Genomic DNA, 26,818 nt, shown 5'->3' with positions numbered 1-26,818 from the left:
CCTTCCAACAAATGTTTGCGTATTTCAAACAGGAATTTTAATGATACTAGTTCGAAGGGAATGTGAAACCTAGCACTTAAACTACATATGTTGATATGCGAAAAAAAACAGTAGGTGTTTCTCTAAGAGCTGCTTATAGTTTCTTTAATACACCCTTGCTTATCATCTCGTGAGCAACAACTGATACTTAGAGAGCACCTTCAAACATAGAAGAGACCCCTCCCCAAACCAAACTTCGCCGAAAGAGAAAAACAGCTGCTCAGTTATTGGGCAAAGGTTGAATGAGCTAACATTGGGTGCGTTGGAAAGAAATATTTGTATTACCTTAGTTTAGATTTCCTACAATGTGGAAACAGGTCCTTCAGCCCAACCAGTCCACACCGACCCACTGAAGATTAACCCACCCAGACCCATTTTCCTCTGACTAATGCAACTAACATGATGAAGGATTCCTCACCCACCAGACATCTCAAAGCACTTTTCAGCCAATGAAATGTACTCCAGGAAACACCAAGAGCCATTAGTGCATAGCGAGCTCCCGTAAACAACAATGTGATAATCTGCCAGTTGAGGAATAAATGTTGGCAAGGACATAGGGGATAACTCGCCCTATTCTACCTCAAAACAGCCACAGAATCTCTGACCGAAGCATCTGTTTAACATCCCAACTGTAAGACAGCCAGCACGCTCACCCTGAAGCATGGGAGAGTCAATCATGTTTTATTTAACAAAACTTTGTGAGCGAGGGGAGAAAGGGGCTCTCACTGCAGTTACAGTTGAAAAAGTTTTGAGGTGACTCCCGAATGTGGGGAGGGAAGCAAACTGAGCGGCTGTAGCTGACATTGGTTAGGCCACTTTTGGAATGTTGTGTGCAATTCTGGTCTTCCTGCTATGGGAAGGATGTTGTAAAACTTGAAAAGGGTTCGGGAAAGATTTACAAGGATGTTGCCAGGGTTGGAGGGTTTGAGCTATAGGGAGAGGATGAATAGGCTGGGACTGTCTTCCCTGGAGCGTCGGAGGCTGAGGGGTGACCTTATAGAGGTTTACACAATCATGAGGGGTATCGATGGGGTGAATAGGCAAGGTCTTTTCTTTGGGTTGGAGGAGTCCAGAACTAGAGGGCATTGGTGTAAGGTGAGAGGAGAAAAATTTAAAAGGAGCCTAAAATGGTGTGCGTATGGAATGCATACCAGAGGAAGTGGTGGAGGCTGGTACAATTACAGCATTTAAAAGGCATCTGGATGGGCATATGAATAGGAAGGGTTGAGACAGACATGGCCCAAGTGCTGGCAAATGGTACCAGATTAATTTAGGATATCTGGTTGGCATGGATGAGTTAGACCGAAGGGTCTGTTTCCATGCTGTACAACTCTATGACATTACTGACAGGAGGTCAAGAGCTTAAGTTCAAGGCAGCTAACAACTTGGGGTCAAGCTGCATAATAGAGGGAACAGGAAGCCTAGGCTGGAAGCTCAGATGGCAAGGACCAATGTCTGAGAAAGGCAATAAGGACAGACTTGGCAAAGTATTGGAAAGACATCCAAACATGGATGAGGACTTTGAATTCTCTCTGTTGTGAGACAATGGGAGGAGGGGTGGTCAATAAAGATACCAGGGAATGGATCGAGTGCTTCTTTCTATCTGTCCATGGCGTCCCAATGCACTTGCTGTCCTTATCCTTTCCCAGGTGGGAGGGGTTATGGCTTTCAAATGGACTGTGAACATTCAGAGCTTTGAGGCAAATGGAACTGTGCATAGACTGGAATTATATGCTGGTGACAACTCCAAAATCACAGAAAAAAAGACTCAAAGTACTTACTGTGTTATTTTACAATTTGTCGTGGCTACGTATCGCCCTGTGTAGTGGATATTGCATCTGATAACATTGTTTGTGAAATCCGATTCTTGTATAAGATAGTTGGGGTTCACTTGAAGCTACAACACAAAAATACAAATAAGGGACGTAAATGTGTAATTTGCTGACAGTTCAGAATTGCATGCAGCAGCTAAAATAGGGTTGTACCTTCAGTATGAATTTCCCAGGCTGGACGTCTGTGATATCAATCCATTGGCAATCTATATCCGCATTGTAGGTATCATAACAACCAGGACTCAGACCCTGAATGAAAAATAAATGTCGTGTTTATAATTGTCACTGAATGGTGTACTTTACCAAAGCAATTGATGGAGTCTCAAAATATGGCCAAAGAAATTACTCAGTGCATCTTTCTTGTGCAGGCTCTCTCAGAATCACTATCCAACTATCCCAAGTCCACTACTCCTTCCCCATAGTCCTGTGATATTTCTCTCACTCTCTTTTTCCATGTATACATCCAATTATCTTTCAAAAGGTGCACTTCAATTTATTTCTGCTCCCTTTTCAAACCTGACAATCCGATTCAAATGATGTTGCATGAAAAAAAAGTATCCTTCTCTTCCCCCCTCCAATTATGGTGAACATATTTCCTCTGGGTATCCTGCCACCATTTCGCCTCATACTTTAAAAGATATTGCCTGATTGACTTGTTCAGATACGTTACTGCTGGAGCAGGTCAGACTTGAACTAAGGCCACTGGGCTCAGAGGTAGAGACACTACCACACCTCCACAGGAGCCCTCACTCACGCACTGACTAAACAAACAAACGCCTATAATTTTGAATGCCTGCGTAATGAGAACGATCAACAGACCATGCATCACGATAGGGGCTATGGCTTCATTACCAGTGCTTCCCTGCGGGGCAAGTTGTCAGTTTTGACCCAGGCTGTGACAGTAAGGTGATGAACAGATGTTTACGCCACAGGGGGAGAAAGAACGTGAAGCGAAAATGACAACCCGATACTCAGGTGTCTCACGCAACAGTGAGTGCTCAGTCAAGGAGCAGCAAGAGATTTGAGTGCAGCTTGCCTGCTCTCAGCGTATCCCTGTGGGGAAACGGAATATGATTCTGAGATTGGGGAAGAAAAAACCGGTCCATTCAGTAAGAGAGAGGGGCTGAACTGTGTGAAGCAGTGGATAATAACTTCGGATAATTCCACCTGAAGCATAGGTTCGAGCCTTCACAGAATGAGAATGAGACCGAGGCTTAAGCTTGCCAAAATAGCTTGCAAAAGATTAGAATTAGAATTGTTCTCCAGTAAAAAAAAATTACTTCTGGGTTTATGGCTCAGAGTAACTCAGCCTAGAAACAGGCCCTTCGGCCCAACTGATCCATGCTGAACATGGTGCCCACTCAGCCAGTTCCAAATGCCCGCATTTGGTCCATATCCCTCAAAACCCTTCCCATCCATTTCCCTATCCAAATGTTTTTTTTAAATGTCATTGTACCTGCCTTGAGCACTTTCTCTGGCAGCCCATTCCATATACGAACCACTCTGTGTGTGAAGAAGTTGCCCCTCAGGTCCTTCTTAAATCTTTCCCCCTCACCCTAAACCTATGTCCACTTAGAACTTCGAATATAGAACAGCATGGCACAGTACAGCCCTTCAGCCCTCAATATTGTGCCAGCCTTTTGTCCTACTCTAAGACCAAACCAACCTACATACCCTTCATTTTACTATCATCCATGTGCCTATCCAAGAGTTGCTTACATGTCCCAAATGTATCTGACTGTAAAACATATCACTGCTAGCAGTGTATTCCACGCGTCCACCTCTCTGTGTAAAGAACCTACCTCTAACATCACTCATACCTTCCTCCAATCACCTTAAAATTGTGCCCCTTCGTGATAGTCATTTCCACCCTGAGAAAAAGTCTCTGACTATCCACTCCAAAAAGCCTCTCATCATCTTGTACACCTCTATCAAGTCACCTCTCAAGCTTCTTCACTCCAAAACACAATATTCCAACTGTGGTCTAACCAGGGCTTTGTAGAGCTGCAGCATAACCTTATAGTTCTTAAGCTCAATCCCCCTTCTAATGAAAGCCAACACACCATATGCCTTCTTAACAATCCTATCAACTTGGGTGCAAAGATCCCACTGTTCACCTACACTGCCAAGAATCCGGCCTTTAACTCTGTAATCTGCATTTCAATTTGACCTTCCAAAATGTAGTTACAGAGTGGAAGTCGTTTTTCAATTTCTGTATTAACAAAGTCAAAGAGCTGAAATGCCTGACAATGAAGTCCAACTCAGAGAAAACACATTGCTGAATCTAACAAAAACTTGAACACAAAGATCAAGTTGCCACTCCAAGGCCGGACTGAGGAACAGCTGCACTGTTGGAGGTACACACCATTCATGTTTAAGTGTGTTTTACATGGCAAGATAAGACTTTATTATTGCAAAGAATCTCTCTGGTCCTGGAAGTTTACTTTTCCAAATGTAGAGCCAGTGAGCTGTTGGCTAAAAGAATGTACCCAGCAAAGAAAAGGAAACAAAATGGTGCAGAAGACTTTACAATCTGCAGTTGTTAAAGTTAATGTTGAATCCAGAAGGAAGTGTCAAAGTGGAAGACAAAGTGTAGATGCTGGAGCTTCCGTGGAGTCCCAATGCATCTATCAAAGGGAATTGAGAGACTGCAGTGTTCTGTGTTTTACAAAGACATGGCCCACTCCTGCTTCACCTGACTGTACCTTACAGCCTGAGGGTTTCTCAATCCACCAAGATGGATCGCACAGCGTTCTTGGGCAAGGCAAAGGACAGCAGGATCTATCTCCTAATCTCTTGGTGCTCAAACATGATGACCCTGATGAGTCACTGTCCCCAGATCTAGAATATCTAACAGTGAAGTCCCATCCCAACTACCTGCCATGGGACTCTACCTCTGCTATCCTGGCAGCAGGTTATGCAAAAGTGAAGAGGCACTTGATGAGGTATACACTGCTACAAATAGCCTTGAAACAGAATACCTGAGGCCTTGTTCATTGGAGACGGTGACTTCAACCGGGCCAATCTCAAGAGTGTGCTACCAAGGTACCATCAACATGTCTCCTGTCCCACCAGAGGTTCAAACACCCTGGACCATTGCTACACAACCATCAAAGACACCTACTGCTCCATTCTCCACCCGTGTTTTGGTAAATCAGCACATATGATTCTGATCCTTCTTCCACCTTACAAACAGAAACCAAAGTGTGAGTATCTGGTGCAGTGCTGGTCTGAGGTAATGGATGAGCTCCTACATGACCATTTGGAGTTGATGGACTGGTCCATACTCAAAAACACAGCGGTCAACCTAAATGAGCATGCCACCACCGTCATAGACTTCAATTGCAAGTGTGTAGAGGACTGTGTGCCAAAGAAGTCCATCCAAGTGTTCCCCAACTGGAAGCTACAGATGAAAAGAAAGATCTAATGAAGTCCAGGTCTGGGGCATTCAAGTCAGGTGACCCTGACCTATACAGGAAATCTAGATACGATCATCACAAAGCCATCGGGGACAGCAAGAGACAATACCAGACTAACCACATGAACAAATGTCATCAGTGACAAGGCTTTCAAGATTTAATGAGGGGGACAAAGTGATGGAAAGATGAAGCAGAATTACTTGAAATTTAGTATGCAGGTGCTTCTAGAACGAAAACTAATGTAGGTCAGTGATTACAGGATGATTCTTCCATGGAGTGTGCATCAAAAACTGTCAAATGCTGGAGTCCAAAGTTGACAGGCAGGAGCCTGGAAGAACACCACAAGCTAGGCAGCATCAGGAGGTGGAGAAGTTGCTGGGTGCAGAATTTTGGATGAGTGCGCACTTACAAAGGATGACAAGCAGAAGTCTGGACTGCCAAGCACTGGAATGGTCAGGTCTAGAGGTAACAAGGGTGTGGGTAAAGGATTCAACAACTGAGCTGAGCTCCGGGTGTTGTGACAGTGGGGGTTGTGGGTGGTCTCAGTGATGGAGATGGAGTTGAGAGCTTGGATTGAGGTCAAACAGTATATCAAGGTTGTGAAGTCTGAAATATACCTGATACGTTACCCAAGACTGATCCCAGGAATTGAGGGGGAAGGAGATTTGAGATTAGTAGAGGGGACCAAAGATAATGGTTTGGTCTTCCCAATATTTAACTGGAAAATATTTCAGCTCATCCAGTACTGGATACTGGACAACCAGCAGATGGGTGAAGAGATGGAAGGCAGAGAGAGTTGGGTCTGAATGGAATTAGGAAGAGACAGAACACATTGACGTGATCTAAAGGTTCCAGCAGAAAGTCACTAGTAGCGAGTAGTGTTCAGTGTACCTGCAATTATTGCCTAGCAAATTAAATGAAGAGTCACTTTTTAATTCAGGAAGGTTTCAGCTTTATCAGACACTGCCCCAAGCAAAGACAGAAAATGCTGGAGAAAACTCCACTGGTTACATACAGTTTGTAGAGTCGGGGACAGAGTTAATGTTTTGAGTCAGAAATGACTCCTCTTCCAAAGCTGATTGCAGCTTGCTTCGAGGAATGAGAGGAACCAAACTCAATTCAGAGAGCAGTTCTATGACTATGAATTAATAGCCTAGCTAAAAAGGGTCATGCTTGAGAGAAATGAAGACACCAACTGGTTGATGGCCCCAAACCTGGATTGGACCAGGAGGAGGAAAGGATGGTTGTGAAAGGCTCACAGTCTGCACAGCCAACACACCATTTCGGGACATATCCAGAACACTGCAGTCAGGCAGAAACAGCTTGCTGCGGACAAACATACATTAAAACAAAGAGGTCATCAACCACTACCGGAGTGAAATAGAATCACAGTGTCTGTTCTTAAACAGGTGCACAAATTGCAAAAACTAACTGCAGCATAATTCTCCAACATTTTCTGTTAAATTGAACACAACTCAGTACATGCTACAATTATGGCATTATTATTTTTATTATCCAATGGTTGTTCTATATTCTCTGTTAATAGATTCAAATCCACATGGGCACTCATTTCTCCACAGCTCTGGCATTCCAAGAGTGAACTGGCTCAATTAAATGTATTTGGGTTGATTTAATATAGGACAATTCAAGCCAACTAAATACAGCTTTGTGCCTAAACCCAAGGCATCATATTTATCTTTACCACATTCAGTAAAGCCAACACATTCAATAGCTTCTCCTGCAGACTGAGGGGTAAGTAAATCAATAGCAGAAATACAAACAGTAGTTATCCTAACGCTGACCAGAATGGAAAAGCAGCATGCCTATGAATTTGAAAAGTGTGATGATTTTCTTTGAAGTCATGCTCCACTTTCTTCCTGGACTAACTTTCCTTAAAGTCCAATAACATTCTGCTCCAACTCATCTCTTTTTCAGTCGCACTCAAATAAAACCCAGGTTAGTTTATGCCCCCACTTCAGGGCCCACCCTCTACGTGCTACTATTTTATCAGCAGTAAAGGCTGTGCTGGGGAAGCCAATTTGCTTGTAGATATGGTGAACCTCTGATGTGCCCAATTAATGGCAACTTCAGGATTTTACCCACGGACATGCCCATCAGCAGCCATGCCAACTCCCACTCCTCACCTGTGTTTCCCCTGCCTTGCCACCCTGCCCATTGTGGACCCCCCCACCTCCCTTCTCTGGGGAATGCCAGACTAGCCCTAGTGATACTACTCGCCGCTCCCCCTCTCCTCCCCTCTCCCCGCAACCCCCCCGCAAGCTTTGTCCAGGCTTGCTTCCATGGAGACTCCCCACAGTCCCAGCAGTGACCGCCACTTCCTGTGGCGCCACTGGGACTGGAAAGCTGCCGACTGTTTGATTGGCTGGAAGCTTGCATGAGGTGTGACTTGTTCCTGGCGGGTGGTGGTGGGGGGGTGTAGAATCCTTGCCTGAATCAAATGAATGATCCAAACAAACAGAGCCCCCTATCCTGTTTGGAATAAGGGGGAGGTGGGAACTCAGCCCCTTAGTTCCATTATAAATTAAGACACCATTTCAAAGCCCAGAAGAAAAAGCCTTTGTGACACATGTTGGAGATATGTTTTTTTTTAATTTGTTCAGGGGTGAGTGGGCATTGCCGGCTAAGTCAGCATTTATCTGCCCCTCCCTCAGCATCCTGGCAAAGCAGGTGGTGAGCTGCTTTCTTGAATTTAGATTAGATTAGATTAGATTAATTACAGTGTGGAAACAGGCCCTTCGGCCCAACAAGTCCACACCACCCTGCCGAGGTGCAACCCACCCATTCCCCTACATCTACCCCTTAACTAACACTACGGGCAATTTAGCATGGCCAATTCTCCTGACCTGCACATCTTTGGACTGTGGGAGGAAACCGGAGCACCTGGAGGAAACCCACACAGACACAGGGAGAATGTGCAAACTCCACACAGTCAATCGCCTGAGGTGGGAATTGAACCCGGGTCTCTGTTGCTGTGAGGCAGCAGTGCTAACCACTGTGCCACCGTGCCGCCAGACGTTGTCAGGGATGCGGGTACACCCACCGTGCTGTTTGGAAACGAGCGCCAAGATTGTGGCGCAGTGCTGTGAGCAGGGTTATATTGTTCCAAGTCAACATGGTGTTTGACTTCAACAGGAACTTGCAGGTGATGATGCTCCCCCGCTCATTCACTGCCTTTGTCCTTCCCAGTGGAACAGGGTTTGGAAGGTGGGGTCAAAGGAATATATTGAGTTGATAGCTGATAAAATCTACCCGAATTACTTTGCCTGCGATCGACCTCCTACCTGAGTGTGTGCCGTACAGGCATAACGCTTCAGATGGCCAAAATCACATGTGGTATCCTCCAAGCAGAAACTGGCTTTGTGTCCCTCAGCCACTTTCCTTCCAGTAGCCGCATCCAGCAGATCATAGTGACTGAACTCATCCATGCTGTGATAGTGCCTGGCGATGCAAGACAGGGACAACTTAAGAGGTTGATTTGGAAATAAAGCCATCATTGCCACTTGGCTGGGGACCAGGGGCAAACACATGTCACAGCGAATGGACACATTGTGCGATAGCTTCTGGTTCTTTGTGCTGTTCTTTGCCAAGGAATTGGGATAGGAGTTAACTCCTACGGAACGTGGAGTGAATTTGAAGAGGCTTAAATCAATGGAAATTGGTAGGCAGTCCAAATCAGGCCTTAATTAGCTTAAGAAGGGAAACCCGCGCCATGTCTGCAGTGTCAGAATGTATCGCTGTCTCAAGGTAGAATCGCAGACACACTTTTTGAAGCAGCATCTAACCGCGCTACACATGGCCTGGGCATGTCTGTGCTACCACTGGGTGCCAGAAATGCAAAATAATCCATCATTTTAACAAGTCGAACAATTTAATCTCAAAATATCCACCACCTCTATCTTCAGATATGAGACTCGAGTACCAACTTGCTGCTTACGACCTGGGACACGATCACCAATGCAAAAAGTTGGGCTCGTTTAATTTACCTGTAACGAGCAGGATGGGGATGAGTAACTGTTGCTGGATTCAGATCCAACTCACATTCATTTCAAATCTGCTTTCAGATAACTCTTAAGGTACTTTAGTCAAAACCAATTTGAAATGACAGTCAATTTGAAATTGTTTTAACAGTCAACATAGCACCTTTATAACACCATTATCTCTTCTACTGCTGTTGTCTTCCCTCCTATCAATAACCTCCATCTAGCCAGATTCTTACATTCCTATATGTGAGATAAACCATATAGGGAGTTATAAAGTGGATCAACAAAATGCCTGGATTGCTCTATGGCACATTAGCTCAGATCATTTCCCACAATATAAATAAATGTTTTATGTTACACCCTCAACAACAACAGTAATTGGTGGTTTTAATATTCCACAGTGCAGTGAAGCATAATTGCTCAAAACAAAATTGATGTTGCGACAAAGGAGGAGATTTTGGAAGGAATATCACAAGTCTGATCAAATAAGTGGGTTCAATGGACTGTCTCAACCTTGAAAAGCTGTTGGAGAGTCAGGTTCTTGGGCTGCTCCACTCCCTGTCATCTCCAGGTTTATGCATCCACAGCACTGGGTGGCAGAGAGTTCCTTGACTTTGACCCAGCAACAGCAGAGGGAAGGAAGATACAGTTCCAAGTAAAGACAGTGCAAGGCTCATAGGGGAGCTTGCAGGTAGTGGTGCTTCCGGGCATCTTCGATGCCCTTTTCAATGTAGTTCTCCTGGGTTTGAAAGGTGCTATCAAAGGAGGCCTACTGAGTTGCCACAGTGCATCTTGCAGATGGCGCAGACATTGATGCTGCTGCTGTGCATTAATGCTGGACGGGATGAATGTTTCGGACGTGGTGGAGGTGTTATTCAAGCAGCCACACTGTCACTACAGTGTGGAAGCAGGCCATTCAGCCCATCAGGTCCGCACCAACCCTCTGAAGAGCAATCCACTCAGACCCCTCCCCTCCCCCATTCCTGTAAGCCTGCATTTTCCCATGGTTAACCCACCTAGCCTGCACATCTTTCTCTCTCTCTCTCTCACACACACACACACACACACACACACACGCACACACACACACACAGAGCCAGGTCCATGATACTGAGGCAGCACTGCTAACCACTGAGCTGCCCTAAGTTGAATGGTAAATATTCAGAGATGAGAGCATTGACATAGGCAAGGACAAAGCATTATATCATTGGGTGTTCGATACAATAGGGAAAGATTCCAACAACACACTACTTTGTGAATACACCCTTTTCTTATTGTCCATTAAGTTGTTCGAGGAATGGAGATCACTGGTTGATGAATGGCAAAGTCAATGTAAAGAAAACTTGCTTAATACTCCAGCAAACATTAGATAGTTGAAGGTGTGGAATGTAGCACAGAGTATGGTGCTTACATGTTGCAAGATATACAATACATCCTGGAGCGAAGGGAGGGGAGCAGGAAGAGGTGGGGGTATCTTTAAATGTGATCAGAAGACGGCTAATAATCAACTCCACTTGCAGCCTGGATTATAACAAGCACAGGGAGGATACAAACTGAAATGTTTAGCTTGGAAAACATTGTTATTTGGCACATGTAGTATTGAAAGCCTGAAAGGGACTTTTCTTCCACTTCAGCAACACTATGACTCATGAAGGAGTTGATCGTGCACAAGATGTTTTCCTGAAGGAGCCTGACTCAGTACCAGTTCCATATACAGCTGGCAAGTGAACCGAAGGCTGACTGCCAATACTATTCCACCTCCCGATGATCTAATGACGATCTGTTGATGAAAGTTAGCAACTTACATGGTTTCGAGAAGAGCATTTCCGACTGCCATTGAGAGAAAGGAAGACTGTTAAAGGGAGAAAGCGTCAGTAACGCCACTGGATTAACAATCTAGGCCCCCTTCCCCACCTGGGGATATCGGGTTCAAATCTCACCAGGGCAGGCGATGAAATTCAAATTTGATAAAAAGCTAGTCTAATGGTGCATTGTTGTAAACGCCCATTTGGCTCATTCAAGTCCTTTAGAAAAGCAAATCTTACATGTAACTCCTGACCAACAGTGATGTGGCTGGCTTTGACCTTATTCTGGGCAACAATTGATGGATAAGAAATGCTAGCCCAACCAGTAATCTCAAGAACATATTTCAAAACCTCGAGGGTGATGAAATTTGCAAAGAGTGAGAGATATTCTTTATGTTCACGGAAGGACCAAGAGGAGACCAAATTAAGATGGAACAAGTAGTGGCAACTAGAGGAAAAACCAATGTTTAAACAAATAGCTAGGATCTAGAATACATTGCTTCAGAGAATGGTGAAGGCAGCTTCAGTTGAGATCATCAAAGAGAATTAAATATTTGGAGAGAATTAGGGTTACAGGGAAAAAGGAGAAGAACAAGACTAAAAGAGTTGCTCCTGCATCGAGCCAGCAGGAATATGATAGGTCAAATGGCCTTCGTGTGCACTGTAATCATGCCAGGATTATTCATGTAACGCAGCCATACACTGGCCAGAAGCTCTGCATCATTTGATATTGCTTCTTGCATCGCACCTGCAGTACTGTGGGATGCAGTTAAAACAGGCTCTTTCCCATCTTCCCCAATGAAATCTTTGCATTTCTGCTCCCTTCCCACCGCCGGGGGAAGTCCTGCCGGGGCACAATCCCAGGAGTGGTGCAGATCATTTTGCACCTTGCACAACGTGGGAGAATTAGAAAGGGGATCTCAACAGATATTCCATTGCAGAGAAACGTATCGGAGCCCAATTATCATTTGACAGTGACGGCCAAGCATTTCAGCAAAAGCATAAACCTCAGTTTGATATCACCGCCCTGGACTCAACAAATTACAACAAATCCTATATTAACAGGCAGCTGGCCCAATATCGTGCATTTTGCCTTCAACCTAACCCCTCCTCCTCCGAATCCAAGCCAACATTTACACTTTAATCATACATTCCCTACAATGCAGATAGAGGCCACACAGATCCATCCCCCTACCCTATCCCCATAATCCCACATTTCCCATGGTTAGCCCGCCTAGCCTGCACATCCCTGGACACCAACGGGGCAATTTGGCATGGCAAATCCACCTTGACCCGCACATCTTTGGACTGTGGGAGGAGACCGGAGCACCCGGAGGAAACCCACGCAGACACGGGGAGAATGTGCAAACTCCACGCAGACAGTTGTCCAAAGCTGGAATTGAATCTGGGTGCCTGGTGCTGAGGGACAGCAGCGCTAACCGCTGAACTGCCCAAAAGGAAGGTACAGGCACCGATGGAATATGAACACAGAAACTCCTGCTAAACAGGCAGGCACTTTAACCAACTAATGACATCAGAAGTGGCAGTATTCATTGAGGAGTGTAATGTGTTCAGTACAAGTTGCAATTCCTCAGATAAAGAAGTAGTTTGTGCCTGTATGCAGCAAGATGAGAACAGCATTCAGACTTTGGCTGATTAGAGGCGAGTAACATTCACGGCTCACAAGTGCCTGGAACATAATAATGTCTAACAAGAGAATATCTAACTATTTCCCTTTGGCATTTAACAGCATTACCACATTTGAATCCCCCACAATCAATGTTTTGGGGATTAGCATTGACTGCAAACTAAGATGGAGCATCTATATAAATACTGTGGCTACACAGACATGTCAGATTAGGAATTCTACAGATGATTAACTCACTTGCTGGCTCCCCTAGGCCAGTCTACCTTCTATAAGCCACAAATCAGGAGGGTGACAGAATACTCTCCAAGTTGCTTCGACGATTGCAGCTCCAACAACACTCGAGGAGTTCAAAAGCACCCAAAACAAAGCAGCACCTTTAACTAGCACCCCGTCCACCATCTTCAACAGCTACTCTTCCAATGCACAATGTGGAAAGAAGAAATAAGAAAGTTGCCATCCGATTTGATTTGCTCCTTCATAAGTTTCATTCTTATGCTGGACGTAGGAGAAAGTGAGGACTGCAGATGCTGGAGAGTCAGAGTTGAAAAGTGTGGCGCTGGAAAAGCACAGCAGGTCAGGCAGCATCCGAGGAGCAGGACACTCAATGAAACATCTAATGGTATCTGGCAGTGATCTGGCAGAAAGAAAATGTGAAGAGATGAGGTTAACTCTCCAGAATTATTTATGGGATGTTGCATTCAGGTGTAGGTGCATTTCTTGCGAAATGATACACCTTCGTTAATAGAGCAGGATAATGGCTCAGAGGTTTGCACTGCTGCCACACAGCACCAGGGACCCAGGTTTGATCCTACCTATGGGCAATTGTTTGTATGGAGTTTGCAACTTCTTCCCGTGTCTTGCGTTTAGCTGCATTTCATTTGCAGTAAAACATCTTGCAATGTCCGGCTCCCAGGAACAGTGCTAGATAGATGCAAGTCTTCCTTTTACTCCATTTGTCCCTCCTTTTATTCTATCATGGGTTGTTAAGTATATTTAGGGCTCAGTTAGTCAGATTTTTAATCAGTAAAGGGAATCAAGGGTTATGGAGAAAATGGCAGGAAAGTGGAGTTAGGAATTATCAGATCAGTCAAGATCTCACTGAATGATAGAGAAGACTCAATGGGCAAAATGGTGTACTTCTGTTCCTACAAATTATGGTCTAACTCGGACCACCATAGAATTGAATGGTGCATTGGTGTAGACCATACCAAACATGACGTCAACAAGAACATGATGATTAGGTTAAAATGGGGATCAAAAAGAACTGCATTCAGAAAAGGGTCTGAATCCCATCACTATATCTGGTGCTTGATACATCAAGTTAATACCAGCTCTGGTTTCCTATTTTGACATTTGAATTGTTGTGTTACGGACCCGACTTCATTCACCCCCTTTCAACAGCTAACAATTCAGGAATTTCTGTGGCTATTTTCTTGGCTGACAGCAGAAGGCAAAAAGCATTGCAGTGGACTTGCACAAACTTGAAGATCATTTATCCACCCCGTACAGTCAGGCCTTTGTAGTCACAAACTTCGGACTTGTTTGTTAGGAATATTTCACATAGTTTACAAGCTTGCTGTTGTGCAATTATGGCCAGTCGGCAAGTTGCCAGCAAAGAGGAAAAAAGCTCATTTATGTGATTAAGGTTTGAGAGACGCTATTTCTTTAGAAACTAAAAAAGGAACAGGACATCACGTTGAAAAATGTGTGTCACAAATTTAGCCCATTGTGCTTGTCACCAGCAGAAAAACAACTAACAAGCCTAATCCCACTTTAGATCACTTGGTACATCGCCAATGTTCCCTTTCATTTCCATCTGCAGACCCTTTAAGATTGTTTCAGAGCTTTTGTGGCAATTTTGCACATCTTAAAGGATCCACTCACACACAGCCTGTTTGTCTCCTGCATGTTGAGTTCTGGCCTGTGTAGCTTAGAGTAAACATTCTAGGATACAGCAGGACTAACCCATAATGTTTAGAGGGATATGGGCCAAATACTGGCAAATAGGAATTTATTAGTTTAGGATATCTGGTCGGCATAGACGAGTTGGATCGAAGGATCTGTTTCCATGCTGCACATCTCTATGACTTATGATTCTATCCAATTACATTTTTAGAAGTGTTTCTGCCTCTTCTGCCCTTTCAACTCCAAATCCCCACCCTACCTCAGCACAGATAAACAAAGTTACTTGTCTACCAATTATGTTAAATCTGCACCTCACCTGGTTATTGATATCCCTGTTAATAGATCCTTCCCATTCAATTTATCCACACCCCTCAACATTATGCACCTCAATTAAGTCTCAGCCTCCAAAGAAAACAACGCTGGTTTATCCCATATTTCCTTGTGTCTTAAATGCTCCATTCTTGCCAACATCCTCGCAAATTCTCGCAATCTCTTGATTGCTTATCGCATCCTACTTTCAATGCAGCGAATGGACCAGTACACAGTACAAATTGCGGTCTAAGTGCTGTTTTGTAGATTCCTAGCCTAATCCTCACATTCTTACATTCTAAACCTCAGGCAGTAAAAGTGCCTTCGGGACCATCTCCTGCAACCTATTGTGTACAGTTCTGGATGCTACATTAAAGGAAGGGTGTACATCGGAGACTGTGCAAAAACGATTTACAAGAAAGGCTGCAGGAATGAGGAACTTAATTATGAACAGAGATTGACGAAGTTCAGGCTGCACTTGGAGAGAGGAAGGTTGAGAAGTGATCTGATAGTGGTTTCCAAAATCGTTAGCGGCTGGATAGAATAAATAGGGAGAAATTGTTCCTGCTTATATAAGGAACAAGAACAAGAGGTAGGGATTAATTTGGGATATCTGGTCATCGTGGATGGGGGAGGGTCTGTTGCCATGCTGTGCAGCTCTATGACTCTATGATTGACTTGCTGATGAGATAATGTGAGGTCTAAGGATAACCAAATGTATGCTAAATATGTATCCGAAGCAGAAGATGGAAGTAACAGAATATTGAAAGATATATATGTGGTTATGTAAATAATCACTTTAACAGACTCTAACAACATATGTTTAAGGTGAGAGGAGAAAGATTTTAAAAAGGGGCACTTTTTTAAATGTAGACAAATATGTGGAATGAACTGCCAGAGAAAGCTGTGGACATCGGTACAGTTACAATGTTTAAAAGACATTTGGTTAAGTACATGAATAGGAAAGGTTTGGAGGAATATGGGCCAAGAGCAGGCAGGTGGGACTAGTTCAGTTTGGGATTATGGTCAGCACGGACTGGTTGGACAGAAGGGTCTGTTTCCATGCCAATGACTCGATAAGAGGGCGTAGATTAAAAGCGGTTTGCAAAAGAAGCAAAGGCGAACTAAGGGAAAATGTTTTCACTCGGTGAGTTGTGGGGATATGGAATGGACTGCCTGGAATTGTGGTGGAAGGCGGTTCAATTGAGGCATTCAAGAGGGGATTGAATGATTAATTGGATAAAATGTAACATGCAAGGGTTTAGTGGGAAAGGAGATTGGCATCAGGTAATGATGCTCACTGTGAATGGCACTGTGGCTCAGTGATTAGCACTGCTGCCTCACAGCACCAGGGACCCAGGTTTGATTCCAGCCTCAGGCGACTGTCTGTATGGAGTTTGCACATTCTCCCCCGTGTCTGTGTGGGTTTCCTCCCACAATCCAAAGATGTTCAGATTAGGTGAACTGGTCATACTAAATTGCCCATAGTGTTCAGGGATGTGTAGGGTTAGGTGCATTAGTCAGCGGTAAATATAGGATAATAGGGTAGGGGAAGGGCTTGGTATGGACTTGTTAGGCCAAAGGTCCTGTTTCCATACTATAGGGATTCTATGGACATATTGAGTAAGAGCAATAGGCTCAATGGTCTCCTTGGGCACCATAACACTGCTGTGATTCTGAGTCTTCAGTGATTTACAGACATGTACTCTGCTCCTCTACACTGCTCACAATCCTACCCCTGAGTTTTCCCTTGCCTTGTCTGGCCACCATGAATGTGATACTTCACAATTTTTGGGATTGAGTTCCATTTTCAACCTTCTCTGCCGATGTGACCAGTGCACTGATACCTTCCTGCAGCTTTCTACACCAATCAGTGTTACTGATAACCTGCTGCAAATTACTGGGAGTAACCTCCCAAAACCTGTTGGACAGAGGTCACCCACCGAGGATGTGATGAAGATTGATACATCCATACCTGTCACACATTTGCCCCAGGTCAAGTAAGAGATTGACCCATAGAAATGATACAACACAAAAGATGGACATTTGGCCCATCTTCTCTATGCCAATCTAAAGACACCCAGATGCTATTTCTAATCCTGTCTTCCTGCATACGGCTCATCGCCCTGCAATTCATTGAATTTAAGGTTCAGGCTCAGGTACGTTTTAAAAGAGCGCCAACTTATTTGATCTTTTCTCAAAAGCTTTTTAAAAGGTCACTGGATCTGAAAAGTTAACTCTGCTTTCCATCCACAGATGCTGCCAGACCTGCTGAGTTTTTTAAAAAAAAATTGTTTATGGTCTCTGCTTCCACCACCAACTCAGTCAGCAAATTCCAGACACCCACCACCTTCTGCTTAAAAAACCATTTTTCCTCAAGTCCCCCAATCCTTCTGCCAATTCGTTTGAAACTAAAAGCCCCAGTTTTTGAACTCTTTGCCTAAGGAAACAGGGGGTTACTCCTGTTTACTCTATCTCTACCCCTCACAATTTTGTATACCTCAATCATGTCAATCTTCAGCCTGTTCTGTTCTATGGAAAACACTTCCAACCTCACCCGAAAGCTACAATTCTCCAGCCCTAGCAACGTTCTAGTAAATCTTCTGTGCACTCTCTCCAAAGGAATTACATCCTTCCTATAACGTGCTGACCAGAACCATAGAATCCATCTACTGTGGATGCAGGCTATTTGGCCCATCGAGTCCAAACCGACCCTCCGAACAGCATCCCACCCAGGACCAGCCTCTCTACCTTACCTCTGTATTTCCCCATGGCTAATCCACTTAGCCAGCACATCCCCAGACACTATGGGGCAATTTAGTTTGGCCAATCCACCTAACCTGCACATCTTTGGGGTGTGGGAGTAAACTGGAGCACCTGGAGGCAACCCGAGCAGACACAGGATAACATGCAAACTCCACACAGACAGTCACCTGAGGGTGGAATCGAACCTGAGTCCCTGGTGCTGTGAGGCAGCAGTGCTAACCACTGAGTCACCATGCTGCCCCATACAAATACTCCAGATGTGGCCTTAATAGTGTATTATACTATAAATTGCTTGAAAATTTTCCAAGAAATATCGATGTTTTGGAGAAAGAAAATGGAATACATTTGCCCCATGGGTCACTAACAATTAGAATCAGAATTTCACCAAACTAAACTAATTTCCCATGAGAGGGGAGGCCTATTAGTGTGGGGACCAAATATGGAAACTCTGGCCTCAAAATTTAATTTTTGTTTGTAGGGGAACATGGGGGTGCTGGGACTCAGCCAAACTCAGCAACATTATTTAAACTCAGTGCTCAGTTCGAACAGCCTTAACTCTCAGTGTGGGAGCCACACCTCAACACAGCGCTCTCAAACGCTCCTGAAGGAGAGATAAGGGCTGCAGAACTCCCAAGCCGTGAAGTTATTCAAAGCACCCACCCCTTAATAAACGGAAGAAACAAGTTGCCTATGCCAATCGAAGTTGCTTGGAAAGCTCTCTGTTACAAAACCCATTTATTGACCTTTACACCATTAGGTAGAAAGAGCACTACCATTTCAACATTATAAATGCTTGGCTGTGTACCACAAGCTATAATTACCTCAGCAGGTGTTTTTTTTCTCTCTCTTTATTTCTTGCTTTGCTTTTACCTCCACACGACTACCTAACTGCGGTAGTGCTTATTTTTTTTCCAGCATCCATGTTTTGTGTGTGCAAGTGTGAGACAGAGTGAAAGCAGGTCGTTCTTAAATTCACAGTTTGATTGATAGCTCAAAGAAGTTATTAAAGGATTAGCTGTCTTTGATATGGGTTTATGGACAGATGTCTGTTTATGCAAGGCTTTAAGCACTTGAGATTTAAAAGATTTAAGGGGGCTTTATTGGAACAGAGTTTTGTTTGATATAATGAAGGCCGGAGAAGGAAGTTTGATATTCATTTTATTTCATCTCAACAAAGCTCCTGAAGTAGTGAATATGTGTATGCTAGCACTGTGCAGGGCTCAAGGGTGACAATGGCAGGGTATGGGTTGGTATCGGGGCATGGAGGTGGCTTGGTATTTGTGTATAGTGGGTGAGGCTAAAGATACTATGATTTAATAAAATATTGGTGAGCCTTTAAGTTGCTCCTGATTTAATTTGATTTATTGTTGTCACATGTACCTAAGTACAGTGAAAAGTTTTGTTTTTATGTGCAGTACGGGAGGGATCAGAGGGTGCTTAGACAGAGCGAGACATACAAGGTTATTAAGGCACAGGAGCTACACAAAAGGTCAACATTTGATTTGTAGTTAGAGCAGTCTAAGAACAGCAGGGAAGAAGCTGTTCTTGAACCTGTTGGTGTGTGTGTGTGTGTGTGTGTGTGTGTGTGTGTGTGTGTGTGTGTGTGTTCATGTTCAAGCTTCTGTATCTTCTGCTGAATGGAAGAGAGTATTACCGGCCATTTCTAAACTACATCTGGAATAAGTGAGCCTAAATCTACTCCCAGAACCTCTCGCAACCTCTGTTCAGAGGCAACGGTCTCACTATTCAGGAGGGAATCTCCCATGATGGCTGTGGCGAGTTGGCATGTTCCCCGACATTAGGAACGAGAATCCAGGCCGGGGTCTGTGTTTCATTTTAATCCAAACCCCAGGAGTAAAGGGTAGGTGGGCAAACGCAGGATATTTTGCATCAAAACTGTCATACACCCACCCTTCATCCACAGGATCTTTCATCTCACCAACATGAAAGTTTAGCTTAGCAAGGCCAAGATGAAACAGGTTGGATTGAGTCCCACGTAACATTCACACCAGCACGAGGTCAGTCACTGCATCTGGATGTAATTGAGCCGCTGGCCCCTAATGAAGTTACTGGCCTGTCCAGATTTGACAACATTAAGGCAAATGCAAGGTTGGCCTGGATCTCCCCATGATGTATTCTGACAATTTGCTGGTGAAATAATTGGTCTTAAGAGGGCGAGCACAGGCCAAGTTTCCACATGAGGTTAGTCCCAGGATTGTTAATGCAATCCGAAAGGAAAAAGGAACAATTGTATGAAAAGTCTTTTTATTTTGAAGAAAATATCCAGCAGCAGGAATAAATCTGGTTGGGTTCGGCTAAAAGACTGACCATGGCTTGACCACCCCACCCCACCCCCCCTCCCAGTCTGGCCTACCTGTGACTCCAGACCCACAGTAATGTGATTGACTCTTAACTGCCCTCTGGACAATTGGGGATGGGCAATTAATATTGTCCTTTGAATGCATTTTGCAAAAATGTGTATACCTCATTAACTGCACAGGTTCTTCAACTGGAGGGTCTGAATTCTAACGAGAGGCTGAATAGGCTGGGATGTTTTCTCTTTGGGAGCATAGAAAGTTGAGAGGTGACCAGTGCAAAGATGTGCAGGTGAATTGGCCATGTTAGATTACCTATAGTGTTCAGGGATGTGTAGGTTAGGTGGGTTAGTTGGGGGAAATGTAGAACAATAGGGTAGGGGAATGGGTCTGGATGGTTTACTCTTCGGAGGGTGAGTGTGGACATGTTGGGCCAAAATGGCCTGTTGCCACACTGTACAGATTCTACACAACACAGACAAATTTATGAATGCACAAAATGGGCTGAATTGGCTTCATCATCTGTTTGCACAGCGTGCTCAGTGCTCTGTTGTACTGAATCTTCTGGGACTGAATTTGGGGAGGACCAATCATTGACTGTGTGGGGTGATAAGTGAGTCATAGAGTCATACAGCAAGGAATCAGACCCTTCAGTCCATCTAGTCCACGCTGACCATGTTCCCGCAGACAAATGGGACTGGTTTATTTTGGTCAGTGTGGACTAGATGGACTGAAGGGTCTGATTCCTTGCTGTATGACTCTATGACTCACTTACCACCCCACACAGTCAATGATTGGTCCTCCCCAAATTCAGTCCCAGAAGATTCAGTACAACAGAGCACTGAGCATGATGTGCAAACAGATGATGAAGCCAATTCAGCCCATTTTGTGCATTCATAAATTTCTTCCCCACCACACTGTTGGCCAAACAGTGACTCGTTCAACACCCAGACGGTTCACCAGTTTGCTTTATGCGGCCCTGATTGTACACTACCCTGCACAGTACACGTGCAAATTAGTGCTGTGTTGGGGAATACTGAAGCTAACCAACTGACATTGCTGGATGCTGTTATTTCATCAATGTTTAAACATCCAGCAGCAGATCAAATAATTAAAGAATTAGTGTTGATTAATGTAGCTAATATGTCTGTAAGTTTGCTCGCTGAGCTGGAAGGTTTGTTTTCAGAACATTTTGTCACCATGACTAGGAAACACCATCAGTGAGAGTCTCTGGTGAAGTGCTGGTGCTATGTCCCACCTCTCTATTTAAAGGTCTAGGCTTCTTAAGGTGGGTGATGTCATTTTCGGTTCGTTTTTTTCAAGGGAAGGTAGATAGGATCTAAATCGATGTGTTTATTGTTGGAGTTTTGGTTAGAATGTCAGGCCACTAGGAATTCTCGTGCATGTCTTTGTTTCGTCTGTCCTAGGATGTGTGTGTTGCCCCAGTCAAAGTGGTGTCCTTCTTTGTCGGTATGTAGGGAAACTAGTGATAGTGGGTCATCTCTTATGGCAGCTGGTTGGTGTTCATGTGTTAAGTTCCCTGTTAGTTTGTCTGAATCTTGTAAGAAGACCCAGTTTCAGTAATACGCTAATTGCTTGGTAGGGTGCTGAGCTATCCAATTATTTACAAAAGGCAAAACAAAAATTGATGCTTTATCCAGTAATTAGACAATGATATTTTGTATGAGCTTAAGATAAAAGTTTGCACCTAAATTGTAAAGAATGTTTTAGACTGAACTGTCGACCATTTTGGATCAGGTCATCTCTAAATGTATCCAGCATTTGAAAATTGATGTCTTTACACCAAACATAGCTCCATTGATGATGGGAGCGAAGTGATATTTGGACCGAAATACCTTTCGGTTTACTGGCACATGCAACCCAACTCTCTTACAAACAGTTCTGAGTTCTGAAGAAGTCATAGCAGACTCGAAATGTTGATTCTGCTTCTAAGAACAAAGAACAATACAGCACAGGAACATACCCTTCAGTCCTCCAAGCCTATGCCACCACATTTTACCCTAAAGCGGTCTTCACTTACATGATCCACACCTTTCTATTCCCTTCTTATTCATACATTTGTCCAGGTGCTTCTTAAATGCTGTTCTTGTGTCTGCATCCACCTCCTCTGGCAACACGTTCTCCAGGCACTCACCACCCTTTGTCTGAAAAACATGCTTCGCATATCTCTTCAACTTCCCCCCCCCCCCCCCCACCCCGCACCTCGAACCCGTGTTCCCTTGTAACTGACCCCTCCACCCTGGGAAACAGCCTCATACTTTCCACTCTATCCATTCCATTCACAATCTTATAAACTTCTATCAGGTCACCCTCAACCTCCTGCTTTTCAGTGAAAACAAACCCAGTCTATCCAATCTTTCTTCATAGCTAAAATTTCCCAGGCAACATCCTGGTAAACCTTTTCTGTACTCTCTCCAAAGTGTCCACAGCCTTCTGGTGGTGTGGTGACCAGAACTGTATGCAATATTACAAATGTAGCTTAACTCCACAGATGCTGCCAGAACCTAATGAGTCTCTTCAGGGTCCTCTGTGCCTTTTCCTTTACTGACAGTTTCTTCACCCTTTCTGTAACTAGTCAAGAACTCACTCATTTCCGTGCCTGGATCAAGAATTACAGATTGTCATACAAGTGTGGATGTAAATATCAATTTCAATCATAACAATGAAACAGGCAGAATGGTTTTCTGTCATTTTAAGTTACTGCAAGGTGATCTCCCCAAAATATGGAGACTTTGAAAAATTGACGCGGATTCATTACTTGATAGAAAACAGACTAGATACAATTTCAAGTACATTCGAGGGTGTAACGTTCAACCAACTGTACATAAATGGAATCTGAAAAGGAAACCAATCGACGGTGAACCCGAAACAAACAGAATAAGAAATAAAATCCTGAATAATTATTAATGCCTGCTTTTAACTATGAAAGATGCATCAACTTCCATTATTTATTCAGTTTTGCAGTCACTATCTTAACCTTTTCACTTGACATTTTAAATGAGCTGTAATCTTTCTTGAGTCATTTTCATTATACAGAAATAATTACTGTGGCGTTGGTGTAATGTTATCTTAATTGAATCCCTGAGCCAATGGTGTGTACATAGGTTCTGTGGTTCCGATTTGCCCCATGTTTTATCACCAAAGGGATGTTGAAATGTGCAGCGCTGTTCAGGAGCACTTACTGGTGGCAGCTATGCCACTCCCAGGAGTGGCGAGGTCTGTTCGGGAGGAAGTCAGCAATCCCCTGATTCTTCACTCGCTGGGGGAACCGCAGCAGGACTCGGATGTCGTAATCCGTGACATCAGAAGCGTACGCAGAGCTGAAAGAGAGAAAAGGAAGTTTGGTCTGAGCCTGTGGGGGTACTCTGGAATGCTGGGAACAAAAGGATGTCATTCCAAAACACTCACACCCAAGCACACTGAGGAGGCAGCCATGACGGTGGGACCAACTTTGACCTTTAGATGCATTTTGTTCAGTCATTGAAGTAGCTACAGAGAAGCCGGTATCCTGTCACTGAATCACCCTTTATTTACACATGCCCAGGACACTTGCTGTGACCAGCCAGCAGGGAGTCACCCCTGACCAAGAAACAGCACTCTGAAAGCTTCTGATTTCAAGTAAACCTGTTGGACGATAACTTGGTGTCATGTGATTTTTGTCCCTCAACTGAAGTGATTCTAAATCCCCTGTTTTTTTTATTTTAAAAATCTTTTCTCCTTTCCCCTGTACTGCTGCCACACAGTAGCAGTGCTTATTTTGCTCAGCACCCATACTGTGTACATGTGTAGGTGCAGGACACAGTGAAAAAGACCAGTTGTGTAAATAACTTCATTAATATTCCACCACTAAGAAAGAACCCAATGTGACCAATGAACCAGTGACAAGAAAACCCCAGAGCGAGCAGTGCTTACTTGAAGGAAGTGAAGGGGAGGGGAGGGATTAAAACAAAACAGAATCGGAGGGGGACATAAAGCACTCCAAATCCCCTCAGTGTCCATCTCCCCCTAAAGGCATCGAGAATATTGGTGGTCACCATGTGCACCTGCTCCAGGGACACCCAGGCTTGAACATAACAGCGGAACAGGGCAGGCAGTCGGCCAGAATGACCCCTCCACAGCCCGCTGCCCAAGACTGTTAATGGCCAGCCTGGTCATGCCCAGCATCCCCTGTTTATCTTCATCAGCCAGGGCTTCCTGATTGGCCAAGGTTCATGATCCCAATCAAGGATCTCATTGTCAACAAGATCCACCTGGATCCAATCACTATAGTCATCGAGTCGCACAGCACAGAAACCGGCTCTTCAGTCCAACGTGTCCATGCTGACCAGCTTTCCTACAACGAAATGGACCCATTTGCTTGCATTTGGCCCATATCCCTCTAAACCTTCCCATCCATGTACCTGTCCAAAATGTCTTTTAAGTGTTGTAACTGTACCCACTTCCACCATTTATTCTGGCAGCTCGTTCTATAAATGCACCAACCTCTTGTGAGAAGTTTGCCCCTTTGGTCTCTTTTCAATCTTTCTCCTCTCACCTTAAACCTTTGCCCTCTAGTTTTGGACTTCCCTACCCCAGGGAAAAGACCTTGTCTACTCACCCTATCTATGCCCCTCGTGATTTTATAAACCTCTATACGGACACTCCTCAGCCTCTATTCTCCAGGGAAGAAAGTCCCGACCTACCCAACCTCTCCTTATAACTCGAAACTTCCAGTTTCGGTTAAATCCTTGTAAATCTTTTTAATAACCTTTTCAATTCAGTAACATCCTTCCCACAGCATGGCTGTACAATTTCCTACATTGGAACAGTGACTAAACTTGGAAAGCACCCATTGACAATAAAGTGCCATGGAACATCCTGTAAATGTGAAGGTGCTATATCAATACAACTCATATTTTTAAAAATCTTTCAATGATACAGCAGTTAACATAATCCCTGGATATATCAAAAGGGACTTACAGCCCATCAAACATTTTTGAGATTTCTATAGAATCCCAGCAGTGTGGAAATAGGTGACTTGGCCCATCGAGTCCACACCAACCCTCCGAAGAGCATCACACCCAGACTCATCCTGATCCCAGTAACCCTGCATTTCCCACAGCTAATCCAACTAACTTGGAGGAAACTCATGCAGACACTTGGAGAACTCCATACAGACTGTCGCCCGAGGCTGGAATCAAACCTGGGTCCCTGGTGCTAACCACCGAGCCCCTGTGCCACCCAAATGTGGTGGCAGTGGTGCAAACTTCCACAAACAGCAACAGGGTAAAGAGCAGATAATGTTGATGGTGGGGGATAAATATTGGTCAGGACATCAGGGAGAACCGCCTGGTTCTTCTTCATAAGAGTGCCCTGGGATCATTTACACCCATCTGAGTAAACAGGCAGGTTCTGAGTAGACAGTGCAGCACACCCATAGTAATGCACTGGAGCATCAACCTTCATTTCTGTGCCCAACCCTGGAGGGGAACTTGATCTAGAAACCTGCAACTCAGAGACAAGATTGCAGTCCACGAATCTACAGCTCAATCCTAAAAAAAATTAAATACTTTAATTACCTCATGAATACATAATTGGCTATGTGCAGACAAAGCTTTGTGGGCAAATAAATACTAACTAACTCACCGTGTTCCACAAAGGACCTCAGGCAACTCTCTCTACTGGACAAAGTCCATTATACAGTCCTGGGTATCTTATTTAAGGAAGGATTAAATGTGTTGAAAGCAGTTTGAAGAAGGTTTAAATTAGACTAGATTACATTAAATAAGAAAGAAGAATTCAGGTCTGATCTATCTCCTTGATGTGTTTTGAGGGGCGGTTTGGTCTGGTGCATGACAATTCCAAAGACTCATGACTCTCTTGAAGAAAATAAATTTATCTGAAATGGGAGAGTATTTAAACAGAGAGTTCTAGCTCTAGATTCTCACAGATGATGAGACATCTTATCTCCATTGACCCCCGTCAAAACTTCTCATGATCTTTCGGTCACCTGTTAAATCACCTCTTATTCTTCCAAGCTCCATTGGATACAAACTGATCCTGTAGAACTTTTCCTCAGTAGACAACCTCCCTTATTCTAGTATTAGTCGAGTAAACCCTTTCAACACATTTAATCTTTCCTGAAATAAGATAGCCAATACTATGTACAGGCCTATAGATGTAGAATCATCAATGTCCTGTATAAGTGAAGCATAACCTTCCCATCTTTGTATTCAATTCCATAAGCAGGAACATTCTGTTAGCTCTCCTAATTAACTGTAAACTAATGTTTTGCCATTCATGTGTTAGGACGCTCAGATCCCTCTGCATCTCAGAGTTTTGCAATCTCTCACTATTTAGATAATATACTTCTTTTTTATTCTTTTCACCAGGATGGACAACATTTCCCCACATTATACGCTATGTGCCAGATAGCTGCCCATTCACTGAACCTATCTATATCCCTTTGTATATTCTCTTCACAACTTTCCGACCTGTCATTGAGTCATGAGTAAAATTTAGCAACTGTACCTTTGGTCTATTCATCCAGATCATTTGTAAAAGCTGCAGAAATGTTGAGGACCCAGGGTTGATTTCTGCGGCACACAGCTCTTACAGCTTGTCACCAAGAAATTTAGGCCAACTCATCATTTTCTCTCCATTAGCCAATCTTCCATCCACACCGATATGCAACCACCAACACCATGAGATTTTTGATTTCAAATTCGTTGGCATTTGCACATCATTGGCTGGACTTTAGAACTCATAGCCAATTCCTT

General features: G+C 43.9%; 1 protein-coding gene across 1 annotated transcript in view; it reads right to left on the bottom strand.

The window, feature by feature from the left end:
- Positions 1-26,818, bottom strand: part of loxl1 (lysyl oxidase-like 1) — an 88,704-nt gene that overhangs the window by 15,295 nt on the left and 46,591 nt on the right. Inside the window, exons 3-6 of the mRNA XM_072553066.1 lie at positions 23,243-23,380; positions 8,593-8,749; positions 2,025-2,120; positions 1,821-1,936 (exon numbers count right to left, since the gene is read on the bottom strand). Of these exons, the coding sequence (XP_072409167.1) occupies positions 1,821-1,936; positions 2,025-2,120; positions 8,593-8,749; positions 23,243-23,380 (507 nt within the window). The remainder of the gene's footprint in view (positions 1-1,820; positions 1,937-2,024; positions 2,121-8,592; positions 8,750-23,242; positions 23,381-26,818) is intronic.

This window comes from Chiloscyllium punctatum, chromosome 33 (genome assembly GCF_047496795.1).
Source record: "Chiloscyllium punctatum isolate Juve2018m chromosome 33, sChiPun1.3, whole genome shotgun sequence".
Classification (NCBI taxonomy): domain Eukaryota; kingdom Metazoa; phylum Chordata; class Chondrichthyes; order Orectolobiformes; family Hemiscylliidae; genus Chiloscyllium; species Chiloscyllium punctatum.
The sequence above is the reverse complement of the archived record's forward strand: the minus strand, read 5'-3'. Positions and strand labels throughout refer to the sequence as shown.